General features: G+C 48.0%; 6 protein-coding genes across 6 annotated transcripts; 2 read left to right on the top strand and 4 right to left on the bottom strand.

Annotated features, from left to right (window-relative positions):
• Positions 1–496: 496 nt before the first annotated feature.
• On the bottom strand, positions 497–2,058 carry M430DRAFT_55702 (hypothetical protein; the record flags this gene model as incomplete). Its single annotated transcript, XM_024868555.1, has 2 exons — positions 497–1,843; positions 1,954–2,058. The coding sequence occupies 2 exons, from the start codon at positions 2,056–2,058 to the stop codon at positions 497–499; spliced, it is 1,452 nt and encodes a 483-aa protein (XP_024725889.1).
• Positions 2,059–4,368: 2,310 nt separating this feature from the next.
• M430DRAFT_15581 (hypothetical protein) lies at positions 4,369–4,914 on the top strand (the record flags this gene model as incomplete). Its single annotated transcript, XM_024863282.1, has 1 exon — positions 4,369–4,914. The coding sequence occupies one exon, from the start codon at positions 4,369–4,371 to the stop codon at positions 4,912–4,914; it is 546 nt and encodes a 181-aa protein (XP_024725890.1).
• A 637-nt stretch (positions 4,915–5,551) lies between these two features.
• Positions 5,552–6,463, bottom strand: M430DRAFT_85152 (hypothetical protein; the record flags this gene model as incomplete). Its single annotated transcript, XM_024869629.1, has 2 exons — positions 5,552–5,688; positions 5,746–6,463. Coding segments are annotated over 2 exons (855 nt in total), but the record flags the coding sequence as incomplete, so codon positions are not given.
• A 665-nt stretch (positions 6,464–7,128) lies between these two features.
• On the top strand, positions 7,129–8,034 carry M430DRAFT_15583 (hypothetical protein; the record flags this gene model as incomplete). Its single annotated transcript, XM_024863283.1, has 2 exons — positions 7,129–7,397; positions 7,446–8,034. The coding sequence occupies 2 exons, from the start codon at positions 7,129–7,131 to the stop codon at positions 8,032–8,034; spliced, it is 858 nt and encodes a 285-aa protein (XP_024725892.1).
• Positions 8,035–8,619: 585 nt separating this feature from the next.
• M430DRAFT_114007 (hypothetical protein) lies at positions 8,620–10,942 on the bottom strand. Its single transcript, XM_024861539.1, has 5 exons — positions 10,750–10,942; positions 10,369–10,646; positions 10,053–10,319; positions 8,834–10,003; positions 8,620–8,775 (listed from the first exon to the last, which is right to left on the bottom strand). Exons 1-5 carry the CDS (start codon positions 10,847–10,849, stop codon positions 8,680–8,682), a joined length of 1,911 nt encoding a protein of 636 aa, XP_024725893.1. The 5' UTR covers positions 10,850–10,942; the 3' UTR covers positions 8,620–8,679.
• Positions 10,943–11,969: 1,027 nt separating this feature from the next.
• M430DRAFT_24707 (hypothetical protein) lies at positions 11,970–13,007 on the bottom strand (the record flags this gene model as incomplete). The annotated part of the gene is made up of 1 exon (XM_024865120.1): positions 11,970–13,007. The coding sequence occupies one exon, from the start codon at positions 13,005–13,007 to the stop codon at positions 11,970–11,972; it is 1,038 nt and encodes a 345-aa protein (XP_024725894.1).
• Positions 13,008–13,154: the final 147 nt, after the last annotated feature.

Below are 13,154 nucleotides of genomic sequence, written 5' to 3' on the forward strand. Positions count from 1 at the left end.
ATCGGACAGAAGTACTTACTTTATAGAAGCAAACTATAAAGTAAACAATATCTGAGTTCATGGAAGGGAACGAAAGGTACTCTAGGAAGTAAAGTAATTAAGTCGAAGTGGCAGGTGCAGCCTTGCTGGAGGTAACTTGTCGGGGAAAAGCATACCCAGAGACATGAAATTTGAGACGTGCATCTGAAGAAATTCAGCAATCAATTCCCTAAACTTCTAGTTGTCAAGATAGGGAGACTCAAAAGACTTGGACTATTGAGAGTGATTATGCCTCTCCTTCCTAAGAAACTAGAGGCTACCTTTGTTCCGCACACGAAGTACTTACAAAAGGTTTGGCCAATACTATGCGGAATTCCTTGTTCGCACAAAATTTGCAATGCCATATATCTCATATCATGCCACCATTCCTAGCCCATAGGATTTGCGTAAAGTGAAAATATCTGGGACTGCCACAGTTCCTTAAGAGCTTCCATCCTCAGCCTCGGCTAGGCTTCTGCTACTTCTTGGTCTGTCTTCCCTTCACTTTTTTCGCCCCTGCTTCATCGCTTGGTTTCCCTTCCGCCTTCCTCTTACCCATATCTTTTGTTTCCTTCTCGACCTCAACCCCAGATTCGCTTTTCTTGGGTCTTCCCCTTCCTCTCTTCTTGGGAACATCCACGCCGTCATCTCGTTGTTTGACAGATTCTTTCGTCGGATTTGGAACTTGGCTGTCTTTCTTTTGCTGTGGTTCGCTTGAAACGTTTTTCTTTGGTGGACGTCCGCGGGGTCTCTTAACTTTCGTGGTTTCATTGGATTGTGGAGAGGGGGCGGGTTCGTTCGACAGGTGATTGCTGTCAAGTGGGGGAATTATTATGTCGAAGTTCCTTTCAGGTTGGGTAGTCGACTGGGATGGCTTGGGCGAGGATGGTCTTGGTAATGACTGATGTTCGAGTTTATCATCTCCTTGAATTTCGTTTCCACCATTACCTGAACTTTGTTGCTCTTTGTGGTGTTGGTCTTCTGCTACTGGCTGCAGATGAAATTCTTCGCCTTCGTCAAGTCCTTCCTGGTCAGACGGTTTACTCTGTTGGGGCTTTACTTTTACCAAATCAGAGCATTCTTCATATTGACTCGGACCCTGGTAGGTGCGAGCGTTGTCCTGGTGTTTCTCCTCATCAGGTTTCTCTTCGGATTCTTGAACTTCTTTATTCCCCTCTTCATCAGACAGTGGTACGTTGGTTCCGCCCCCAATTAGTTTCGCCGTTGGCATAGCGCTTATCTCTTTCTGAGTGTCCCTCAATAGGCCTCCACTTGTATTACTTACCCCGGTGTCAGTGTCTCCTAGTTGAGACCCTTCCGCCTCAGGGGCTGTCCCAGCGGAAGACCCCTTCTGGTCACTTTTGTCGTCAGCCTGACGAGGCTTTTCACAGACCGTATCCTTTGCTCGATTTCCTTGCTGGTCGAAGGTTTCTGCGGCTTGAGTTTTCTTCTGACTTAGATGTTCAAGTCCTTCTTCCGGATGCATATCTCCACCTGAGTCTTCATATGGTTGGTTTCCTTCAGGGCCAATTTTGTCTCCTGTTCGGCTTGGTTGTATATCACGTATGCTCGCTTGTCCCAGTCTTCCATCCTCAGCTGCGGTCACTTCTGCTAGGCTGTTCACTGCCAAGTTTTCTTTCTCCGCCAACTTAACTCCGTCACTCTCCTTCCCTGTGACCTTCAAGGAGTGAGCATCGGTTTCCTTGATGTCGAGCTCCTGAGGCACTCCGTTCCCCGATATCTCAGTGTCGGCTGGCGCCATTTTTGACTCTCTATCCTGCGAGTACGTCGACGTTGATTTTTGGGTTTCCTTGGGCCTTAGTATCTGTACTTGTATTAGCCTTGGCTTTATTCCACTTGGTTTCAACCATTATTCTCCTGTCTTCTGTGACCTGGACTTCAATCTTGAGTCTCTCAGTTTCCAACTTCACTTACCGTTTTGGATTCCGCTTTCTGCGTCTCGATTTCTTTGTTCCGACTTCCGATCGGAGTTCTCTCTGATTCGGCTTCTCCAGAGATCTTCCTCCCATCAAATTCCATCCCTTTCTCTCGTGTTTTCTAAATCATGCGCTCCGGCCTCCCTTTTGAGCGTGAATGAAAGATGTCTCGGCCTCAGCTCTAGTAGTTTTGGTTCTAGCGCTTTCCCACTTCTTAACCAGCTCCTCTCTCGACGTAGTTGAGGGAAACACGTAGTTGAGGGCTCCTAGTTGCACCCTAGTAAGTTGTGGTTGATGTCTCAACTGGTGGAAGAGGCGGGTTTCTCGGGCAGCCTTTCTAGGTCTTCTGGCTGAGGAACAATGGCAAAGTAGGATATAATACAATTGGGTTGCCCAATACCCAAGCGCAAAATCGCCAAGTAAACACACCTCTAGGAGACAAACAACGCGTCATCCGAATGTGGCTCCAGGGAGGACCTTTCGGCTTCCATTCAAGCTTTGGGAGGTAGGGACAATAAAGTAACCTTGGGACTCGATCTGGGTTGTTATGGAATTATATGGGGTGAATTACCATTGAACTAAATAAAGCGTTGTTGTAGTAGAAGGGAATGGAAGGTACCAAAACCGCCTCACTCTCTCGAGCAACACGAAGCGAAGCGGTAGATCCAAGAGAAAAAAATAAACAATGGAAATAAAACCACCACAATCACTAAAACCACAAAAATAAAACAAAAAAAAGGGGGGGTACACTAGTTGAGATAGTATAGGTAACATATATCTCACTGTGAGAGACCGTGCAACCAGTAGCCCAGTGAGCGAATCAACAGGGATACTAGTATACACAGAAAGCGACTTCGTCAGGTGTTCGTACTCGAAGTTTAGACCAAACGATCTTGGCCAAGGGACTCTTTAGGAAACACAAGCTTACGTGTCATAGTGAGGAGGAAGGTGTACTCTTCGACCACCAAGTTCTTTGTCTCTTGTGTTTGTTTGGTTGGGAACAAAACCCTTATTTTGAATCATAAGGTAGGTGAATAAGCGAGGCCCTCCCGATTGTCCTCACGCGTTCGAGTACAACTAGGTAGATGCCTATCGCTCTCGAAATCAAGATACAATTGCACCTGGACAGCGATCTTCTGCAATAGAAGATCGTATTCTTATACGATGCAAGTGCATCTAACCTTTGTACCTCCCCTTAAAGTACATTCTTTGAAACACTGAGGAGCAGGCTGGATATAGGGGGACAGTCCAAATGTCTCCCTCGCGAGGAGTGATTGCCTGTTCCCACAAATATCAGAATCAACTACAGAACTGAGTTATCATTTCTATTGGGGAGTCTCAAAGAAATATCTTCAGCAAACAGTAGGAAAGTTATTTTCGCGTTCCTCAAGTGGCAGACAAAGTTGTTACAAATTGCATGAACCCCTTTTCCCCTTCGCTTAATGAAATGCCACGTGATCTAAGATATTGACAGAGGCTGTAGACGGCCCTTCTTCTGGAAGGCTGCTTAAGGTAACTTTACTGGCCTCCGATGAATTCAAGTCATAATCCTCTGTGATTGAGTATATTCACATTCGTTACAATGAACTTACATCAACAGTGAGGCTTCACTTGCAACCCAAGAAAATGATATCAAATATTTAGCAGCCATTTCCTGAGAACAAACATTTGACTACCGCGTGTAAAATTACTTTGCGGTCAAGAACCATGAAATAAAGGAAAACTGCACTTGCAAAAGTCGAGGTCACCAAGTGGCTTCATCGCTTGAAAACATCTAGAGCTGCTTCAGATAGCTCAGAGCAGGAAAGCTACATAAAGCCACTTCAACATCTTAATGGGGAATCTTGCAAAAGCGGCTTCGCAGTCATATCGGAAATCGAGGATTTGGGAGCAACCCTTTGAGAATCGGCTGGATGATCTCTCCCAATCTATAGAGTTGCTCTCCTTCACTAATAAGTCCAAAAAGGATCGGTGCAAAAGTATAACTGTACGGTATGGAGATGCCGAGATTAAGGAAGCATGATCAGCATTGAAATGACATATATAGGAGAAAATTGTAAACAGACAATCGCCACTATGCGGCTGGAAAGAAGTTCGTGGTCTCCGGTCTGTTGGATTGTGAAGGGTTTGCAGGATGTGAAGTAAGGTTGCCGTGTTGGATTACACTAGTCCTAACGAAGTAGGTGGGGTAGGTAAGGTAGTTCAGGCTTGAGTACCGGATTCTCATCAATCACTCCGGATCGTGACAATATATCCAGTCCAATACCATGAAATTCTTATATGTTCAATCAAGAGAGAATCAATTAGCTCAGTATGAACAGGTAGTGTAAGAATAGGCAATGAACCTTCGAACAACCTCAATACAAAAGCGTCTTGGTTGAAGACCCCCCCAACCAAGGACAAAGCAACCAAAATGGCTACTCCAAGAACCCTCCACTTCTCCACCGATTTCTGCATCAGCTGTGGCACGGTCACAGTAGATATCCAAGCCAAAAAAGCCCTCCTCATCTTCGACCGTCTAAAAGGCGAGTACCTCCTGCCAAAGGGACGCAGAAACATCGGCGAAACGCTGGAGGCTGCAGCCGTGCGTGAAACCTTCGAAGAAACGGGCATCCGGTGCAGATTGCTGCCGCATTCCTTCCCAACCCTCGCGACGCAGCCTGCTGATGCCGAGGCGGACGCTGGAAAAGGTGGGGAAGACCTATCGAAAGATGGAAATGAACGGTTGACTACAGAGCCGATTGCTGTTCAGCAGCGTGCCTCGCGGGGTGTATGGAAGATCATCTTTTGGTTTGTGGCCGAGGCGGACTCTACGGTGGATAAGATCGATGGAACGCAGGAGGAATGGGAGCAATACGATACGTTGTGGGTGGATGTGAAAGATGCGAGACAGATTATGTCACGGGAGGATGATAGAGAAATTCTGGGTGAGGTGGTGGAGTCGGTCTTTGGGCTATGAGTTCGAAGGATGCTAGGAACCTGCAGTGGATTATAGGTTAAAGCTAGAGGAGAACGGACTATAAGATTTGCTTCATTCTGGAAAATGGGGTATGGAGAATAGGGAAGAGCCATGTATGTCCATGTTCGAGGACTTGGATGAGAGCACAGTACGGGATGTCTCTGGCTGCTGGGACCTTATAATGGAACACTATCAGATAATTGGTTCCGTGAATGTCGATGGTCCAACGGAGGGCCCAATCTTTGAAACCACAAGATCACTGTCTCGTGGTTCTTCTAGATTGAAATGCCTTCGCCTTTGTCCTATACTCTTGGAGGGGTTCAATATACTTTGTTTAGAGTTACTACGCAGCAAGCAAACAGTCGTATTGCAACTACAGACCTCTAGGGGTATATCCATCTATGGGTATATCCTGCTTGATGCACAAAGCATGTCCCTGACGCCAGTCATGCCAAAGAAGATGCCCAATCGTTGCTCATCTCTGATTTCTCGTATAGCCCAAGGAAATCTCCCTCAGATCGGGGTTTGGAGCACAAGCTCCTATGTTCACCGCCCTATTATTTTATCCTCATGATAGCGTTGCTTCTGCTCCGCTCGCCTTTACTACCCCGTCAACTACCCCGTCACCTGAATCCTGTGCCGTCATTGCGATAGGTTTTCCTCTTGATTTGGATGTTAAGCTTACGAGCTCCTTCAGCATCAATTCCCGAGTATCGCGCGTTAGATCATCGACGTCGGCAGAAGTCAAATTTTTCGTCTCAATGGGTTTTAAGACTTGTATAGATTAGCACGAATTTGCACAGGTCAGAATTCACAATAGCAAGAACCTACCTTTAACGGGAATTGTTCCAGCGTTAAACCTCCACTCTTTCGCATATAGCACATCTGAGTAGTTCGCTACCACCACCGGCACAATTGGCACACCTGCCTGGACGGCTAAATGGAAAGCCCCCTTCTTGAATGGTAGCAACGTTGGCTCCTTAGCATAGCTCCTTGTGCCCTCGGGGAATATATAAACACTCTGCTTCTCCCTCTGGATCTCCTCAGCCGCGCCTGCCATGGCTTGTCGTGCATTCGTCGAATTGGCCCTGTCAATGAAGACCGTACGCGACAGAGCCATGAACCATCCCAGAAAAGGGACGTTCTTCAACGATTTCTTTGCAGTAACCGAGCAGTATTTGGGGAATATGTGTCCCAGCATGAGGACATCGAGCTCCGTCTGATGATTCCCAATGAAGACGGCGGGTCGTGTCTTGTTCAGGTAGTCGTTCGGGTCTTCAATCGCGAACTGGATGCCAGTTGTACACCACATGACATACTTGAAGCTCCTTGCGGTGGCCCATTGTGAAATCCGACCATATCCCACGGCGCGCAATACGATAGAGGCAACGACCCCGTAACAGGCGCAAAGTAGGAGAGAGGCATACGAGGCGAGGGAACGTGCAACGAACCCAGCGGGTGGGAGTATGCGGGACAACATGTAGAGAAAGAGAGTGAGGACCCAGTAGACAACGGCGAAGGTTCCGAGGAACTGGAGAACGGCGGACATGTCGGGATTACGGCGACGAGCGGAGGACGGTGTACTTGTAAGCTAGCGGAGGCCCTCTCGAGGAGGGAAGAGGGCGAACATATGATGCTTTCCGGGGAGAAATTATAGAACGTCGCTCCAGATTCGGTGGCCGACAAACCTAGTCGCGAGCGTTGCCGAGGCGCTAGAGCGTTTACGGACTTGCGCTGTAGAAAACTGTTCTGGTGACTGGCAGGGTTTGAGGACGGTTGAGAAACATACCCCAGAAGTATGCAAGGCCAGTAATGTACGTAATTTGACGTCGGGTTTAAGATATACAAAGCAGATTAGGTACTATATCTACCTACCTTACGTATACGGGGAAGAAATCTAGAGCTTCGAAGCCCGAGGGGTTTGAACCTGGTTAGATCTCTTACGTGCCTGGGATTCGAGGTATCAAGGGATGGAATCTAAGGCACCAAGGGATAGAATCTATTGCTCAAGGTAATCAAGATATAAAACCGGCAGAATTCCATACTAAAGTATAGCCCCGCTCTACCATTGTCATTCTAGGTTTCTTGGATAGTACATCGTAGGACCATTCCGAAAACATACCGGCATCACAGAGGGGCAAATTAATCCCCTGGGTTTTCACTTTCGCCTTCTACAAGTGTTGACCTCTCGAAAACCGGATCCAACAGTCCGGCATGGCTTCAGGTGGGCAGAAGGCGGATGTGACCGTGGGCGTGCTGGCGTTGCAAGGTGCCTTCAGCGAGCATGTGCAATTACTGAGACAGGCGGCACAGATCCTCGACTCCAAGGACGCTGTCAAGAGGCACTGGGCCTTCCTGGAGGTGCGCACCCCGGCAGAACTGGCATCATGTGATGCTTTGATCATCCCGGGGGGAGAGAGCACGACAATGTCGTTGGTTGCCCAGCGGTCTCAGATGCTGGAACCTCTTCGTGATTTCGTCAAGTGAGTCACCCCATCCTTGAAGAGATCCAGCTGTTAATAAATCCATAGAGTGCTGAGAAAGCCAACGTGGGGAACTTGCGCGGGGCTGATATTGCTTGCGGAGTCTGCAAATCGGACCAAGCAAGGAGGCCAGGAGCTTATCGGCGGTCTGGACGTTCGAGTCAACCGCAACCATTTCGGACGCCAAATTGAGAGCTTCCAGGCCAATCTAGATCTTCCCTTCTTGAAGCAGGCTGATGGGAAGGACTTTGATACAACCCAGCAACCGTTCAGGGCCATCTTCATCCGGGCACCCATTGTGGAGAAACTGCTTCCACGTGTTGCTGGTCCCCAAGAAGGAGAAGCAAAAGTTGAAGGCACAGTCGTTGCTCCCTCGAGGCCGATTGACGAACAGGTGGCCAAAAGCGTCAAGCTGGGAGATGTCGAAGTCATGGGGATCCTACCAGGTCGGTCTGCTGCGCTGAAGGATGATGCCACGAAAGAGAAATTGGACGCAGAGGCTGGAGATATCATCGCTGTCCGTCAAGCCAATGTGTTCGGCACGAGCTTCCACCCCGAATTGACTGGCGACCCGAGAATACATGTTTGGTGGCTCGAGCAGGTGAGGCAGTGGACCGAAGGAGCGGTGCACCCTTAACCCGCTCACTAAAAATCAACAAAGGCCACACCTTCCTACTTGACAGCTTGCAGATGGACTGGCAGATGAAAAGAGATGCCCGAGAGACATCGATCACGTGATTCTGCCTCACAATACTGAGGTGGAGTTCAAGGGAACCCGACCCAACGAATTTCCTGTGGTTAGTGCATTTCAGCAGACTTATAGACATGTAGACAATAGAGATGATATCTTACTACATGTGATAACCCAGTGTTTGTTCCAATGAGAAAAGATAAGAGGTTCGTGGGGCCCATGTTTGGCCAGGAAGTGCGTTGCTGCTCATCTGCGGACAGTCTTGTCGGAAGTCTGATCTATCCGATATGGGAGGTCTGCTAGATGAACGGTTTAGGCTGTTGTCAGGGTTATAAGAGAGTATTTCTTGATATCAATGAACATATTACCTATACGTTACAGGGATTAACGTACTCAAAAGAAGCATGAGCAGCATCTGCTTTCGGAATGGTGGGCGTAAATAAGCCTCATTGGTATTCTCTTTCGCCTCATGATCTAATACTACGCTGGAAGCCATGATAATTACACAACCAACCACAACTCCATTCTCGTCAACCATCACTAGTATCACTAAACCGTAATACACCATGAGCATATGCCGTCGCTCGATCATCAGCTCTCGTCTATCTTATTGACTTCGGCTTTAGCCTCTTCCCAAGTATCCTTGTTCTTCTTCGCCCATTCGATTTGACTCTTAGCGTAGGCAAGCTGGAAATAGTTAGTATCATAATACAAAGAGAAAATTGGGCAGTCGTTGAATACTTACCATATATCGCTTCAGGTCATCTTCCTTCTCTGCTTGGAAACGCTTCAAATCCTTCAATATTCCACTACTGGCATTCCGGACGTCTTGCTCTGATGCTTCTTGAGCTTGTTCCAATTGCCCAATCGACTCTCTCGTCTTGCCAATCAGATCCCTCCGTGTTCTTTCTGGGTCGACATCAACAACGCCATGGACTGCATGGCTTATGCGCCCAAAGATCTTATTGGTAATGAAGTTGCCGCTCGAGCTTTTCCGATGGGTAGGAGAGGCCTCAGTCTGGGGAGCTCCTTGGGTTGCCGACGGTGTACTGGAAGGATCGCCGTGAGTGGGTGGGAAATCTGAATCTATGGAAGCAGTATCCTCCTGGGCATTCTCTCGTCTTTGGAGTGGTGGCTCTCCAGCCGAAGATGCCGATCGACGATGTAAATTACCCGTACCGCTACTGCTGAGATATTGCTCGATTCGCTTGGCTTCTGCTTCACTTCTCTCCAAAGATTCAAGTAGTGTTCTCTTCTTGGATAACTCATCACTTGTCATCTCTTGTTGGATCCTCTTCAACACACGATATCGTAGGACGTTTCGAACAACGCCAGCAAATTGCGCACTCTCGCGCATAGGTTCGGCAAAACTCGCACCTAACGATCCGGATAACTCTTCCGTTGCTATGTATGAGGAGTCAACAGCTTGGCCAACTCGCTCAATAGCCGCCGCCAAGGATGGGGACGGTTCTGAAAGAGCGAAACCATTAAACCTAGCACCGAGCTCTGCAAGATCCGAAGCTAGCGAGGATAAGTGCGTCAAGGTCCGACGATTAACTTTCTCAATTGGACCAGTCAACAGTGATTCAAGATCTTTCGTTGCTGACTCAAAATTAATGAAATAAGGATCAAGATCCTGCTCGCTCAGATTTTGGGAATCGGGTGGAAAGCGACCAGAGAGTTGTTGGCCAGGAGCTGTGTGTGCAGCGGTCGAAGGACTCGCCATGTATTCGGATGTTTGATTTGGCATGTTTTGTGGATTGGTAGGGAGATTAGATACGGACTTGAGCTTAGCAGATGATGCGGGGATAGGAAGGAATGCATGAGCTGGTGAGGGGTTGGCGGGGTCAAGTGGTGGAGCTTTCATATTGGACTTGGGAATTGATGCGATGGGGTGAGAATGCAGGACCTCGTTCTTATTACAATTAGCAGAAGCAGAAGATCGGACAAGACGTGTAGCTTACCCAGCTTGCATTTGGATCAAGGAATCTCCACCAAACTCCATCGTTCCGGACCTCGTCCATTCTCCTGCATCTGTTCAGGAACACAGCTAACATTCGTTTTCGAAGATCGATAATTTGCTGGTCCTGCTTTGCTTTTGTCGGATTTGCAGCATAATCAGCCATTGTGTGCTTCTCCGGAATGGGCGGTATGATCAAGGAGGGGTGTAATCGAGAGAGCGCATCTCTAAGGGAAGCAAATTCAGAATATCTCCGGCGAACTTCTAGATCCTGCCAGGAGGTCAGCGCGCGGAGCTCAATCTAGAGATACCAGACTCACACCCGTCCGTATGGTGTACACGATGTATTTCCCTCCGCTTTCCACGCTCTTGCCAGCATCAACAATTAAGATGGGAAGATCGGGGTTCTCATAGAGAATTTGCTCAATTCGACTGTCGTAACCACCCTTCTTCTTTCTCGCAGCAACTTGTGTAGATCCTCCATATTCCTCATCACTGCCATCACTCGTGTCATCGTAACGCTGAGCCGGAAGGTCACTCTCGCCTTCGGGGTGATCGCTTATGGTGGAGGGAGTGCGGGGCCCAGCAAAGCCATGTTCTACATGCTCCCAATCGTTGTCAGTGTCAGGCTCATCATCATCGAGGCAAATAGAGTGCATCATCTTGCAATCCTGCAAGCGTGGCAAGGCAGATAAACTCACGAGAGCCTGGAGAGAGGGGATTCGTGGTGGAGGAGGTAATTGAATCGCGACGCTCAAAGCTGGTCCCGTAAGGGTTATTATCTTCGTCGTTCCACATCATGCGCGATCGCGAGCTCCGTCTGGAGCTGTGCGAAACAAACGGATGTGGTGAATCTTGTTGTTGTGAATAACAAACGCGGTTAATATCCTTTGGTATCCCGCCTGAGGGAAGATTACAGCTGCTTATGACGAAGCTTACGGAGTAGCCGAACGGGTGCACAGACCACCTCTGGTTGGAAGCGACGGACGACTACCGACGAAGGCTGATACTTCACCTTTATCAACACAGATATAAATAGCTACGTCAATATATGCTTTCAGGACGCCTACCTATTCAAAAGCCTTATGAAGAGGCTCATGTTCATGATTTTCCTGTTGCGTATCTCTTATATTCCCGGCCTTCTCTTGGGCTTGGGAGCTTTACCCCTCGGTTCAGCTCTTCAGTCTTGACAGACATTGGTACCAAACAGCCTTTACCTCATTCATTGTCTCAAGTGCAGTCACTACAATGGGCTCAGTTAATGGCAAGGTCCTCAGTCTATTTCTGCTAGATACATTCTGCTGGTCTAAAACACATATGGCTTTTGAAGCTCTGATACCTCGTCCGTGAATAGCTTCTGTCTCACAGCCATGCTCTACTGTATAAGTGAGGGTTGGCTTGTATTGCATAATCCAGAGTAAGGGAATAAAAAAGTTTCTACCAAGGCCTTTCTTTTTATCAGTATAAGTCTAGCAATATTCATGCAGATTCTCAGCTTGCATCAGTTCTTTTGGTTATTACCATTTAGTTTCAAAGTTTTTCAGTAACAGAATCCACCAAGTGCCCTGATTTGATTGCAGTATCATCAGAACTTTTGTAAGCCAGCCTTCCTGCAGGTACCCGAGCAATCATCTGGAGTTACGAAGGGATACAAAACCTGGTCACAACACTTGCATGAGTCTGCATTTATTATTTATTTTTGGGTCTGATTGGCCTTGGAGAAAGCATGGTAGTATTTGCTTGTTGCACTTCATTTCGTACTTGTGCCTCTGCTTGTAACTACTAAACAGCAAGCCGGTCTCTGACTCTAGAGCTACGATCTGTTGCTGATGACTCGGTTTCAATGTAGTGGCTTTCAGCATCTTCCTAGAATAGGGCAGCCTATTAACTCGAGTCCATCGCTTCATCCATGTCAGTGATATTACTGTTGTGTCGAAGACCTCCTTGGCCGGCGCCTTCCTCGCGAAGTTGCAACACTTTGGATTCCTTCTTCCACTGCTTTCGTTTGACTCCTCCTTCGAGGTCGGTCTCTCTCGTTACTGCGCCCCCTTGTTCGCTCAACCGGTGGCTCCCTCGCGCCCCGACTTCTGGGCTCTCTCGGTAATCGCATTATCGATGGTGGCATACTGACTGTTGATCTTCTCCCTACTCTAGCAAGGGAAGTAGCATGATTTGTGGAACTTCGCATGTTCGAAATATGAGAACCAGCTTGCATCGGCCTGTGCCTTGTAACCGCCATTGACACATTCTCTGAAGACGCCAACGGAGAAAGTACCATCGGAGGATCTTCCATTCTAGTCGAGACCCTCACTTCGGCGATGGAGTTACAGCTGGAGCTTCTCGATGCCGCGGATGACGAACGTCGCCTTCGGCGACTCCTTCGATGTCTCCTTTGTTGTCTCTGAACTCTTCCCCCATGTGCATGTTTTGGCTTCCCCAAGAAAAAGGCGGCAATTGGTCCTCTCCTTTTCATCCTTCCCCCTTCTTCATCTCCTGTTCTGGGATTCTCTTTCAGTGCTTGTGCTCTTGGCTTCCACCAAAGACCCCATATCAAAACTCCAAAAATACCAATTATGGCGAGAGCGATAGCAACTGCTGTCCCAGCCTGTTGGGCCTTTGGCCAGCAGCTCCATGCTGAGCAGATAAACTGTGATACGTTCATTCTATCTGAACTAGCGGCTCCTGATGACTGAATTGGGGAAGCTTGCGCCAGCGTTGCAGTGTTTAGTTGATTTTTCTCAATGTCAACCACATCCATCGTGGGCAAGACATCAGGCGAAGAGTTACCTGAGATAGGTGGTGGCGGAGGAGCGGTTGGCGTTTGTAGAGACTTGGTAGTCGTTGACCACGGATATAGTATCCCAATAGATCGATCGTTCGGAGCTGCGATGATGGATGTTGTGGAAGTGGCGCTTGAGGTTGGTCCATGGATAACGGTCGAGAAGGTTGATGTTGACATTCAGGAGCTTCGAGGGCTGGTAGTAGAGAGAGTGTGTGTGATCCGAAGATTATAGGACGGCTATTCTGAATACAATGTAGTATTACGAAAGAAATAAGCTAAATGTAAATAAACTGCTGTGTTTCTAATAGTTGCTGGCCGCGAATC

Source organism: Amorphotheca resinae (genome assembly GCF_003019875.1).
Source record: "Amorphotheca resinae ATCC 22711 unplaced genomic scaffold M430scaffold_1, whole genome shotgun sequence".
In the NCBI taxonomy this organism is placed as follows: Eukaryota; Fungi; Ascomycota; class Leotiomycetes; order Helotiales; family Amorphothecaceae; genus Amorphotheca; species Amorphotheca resinae.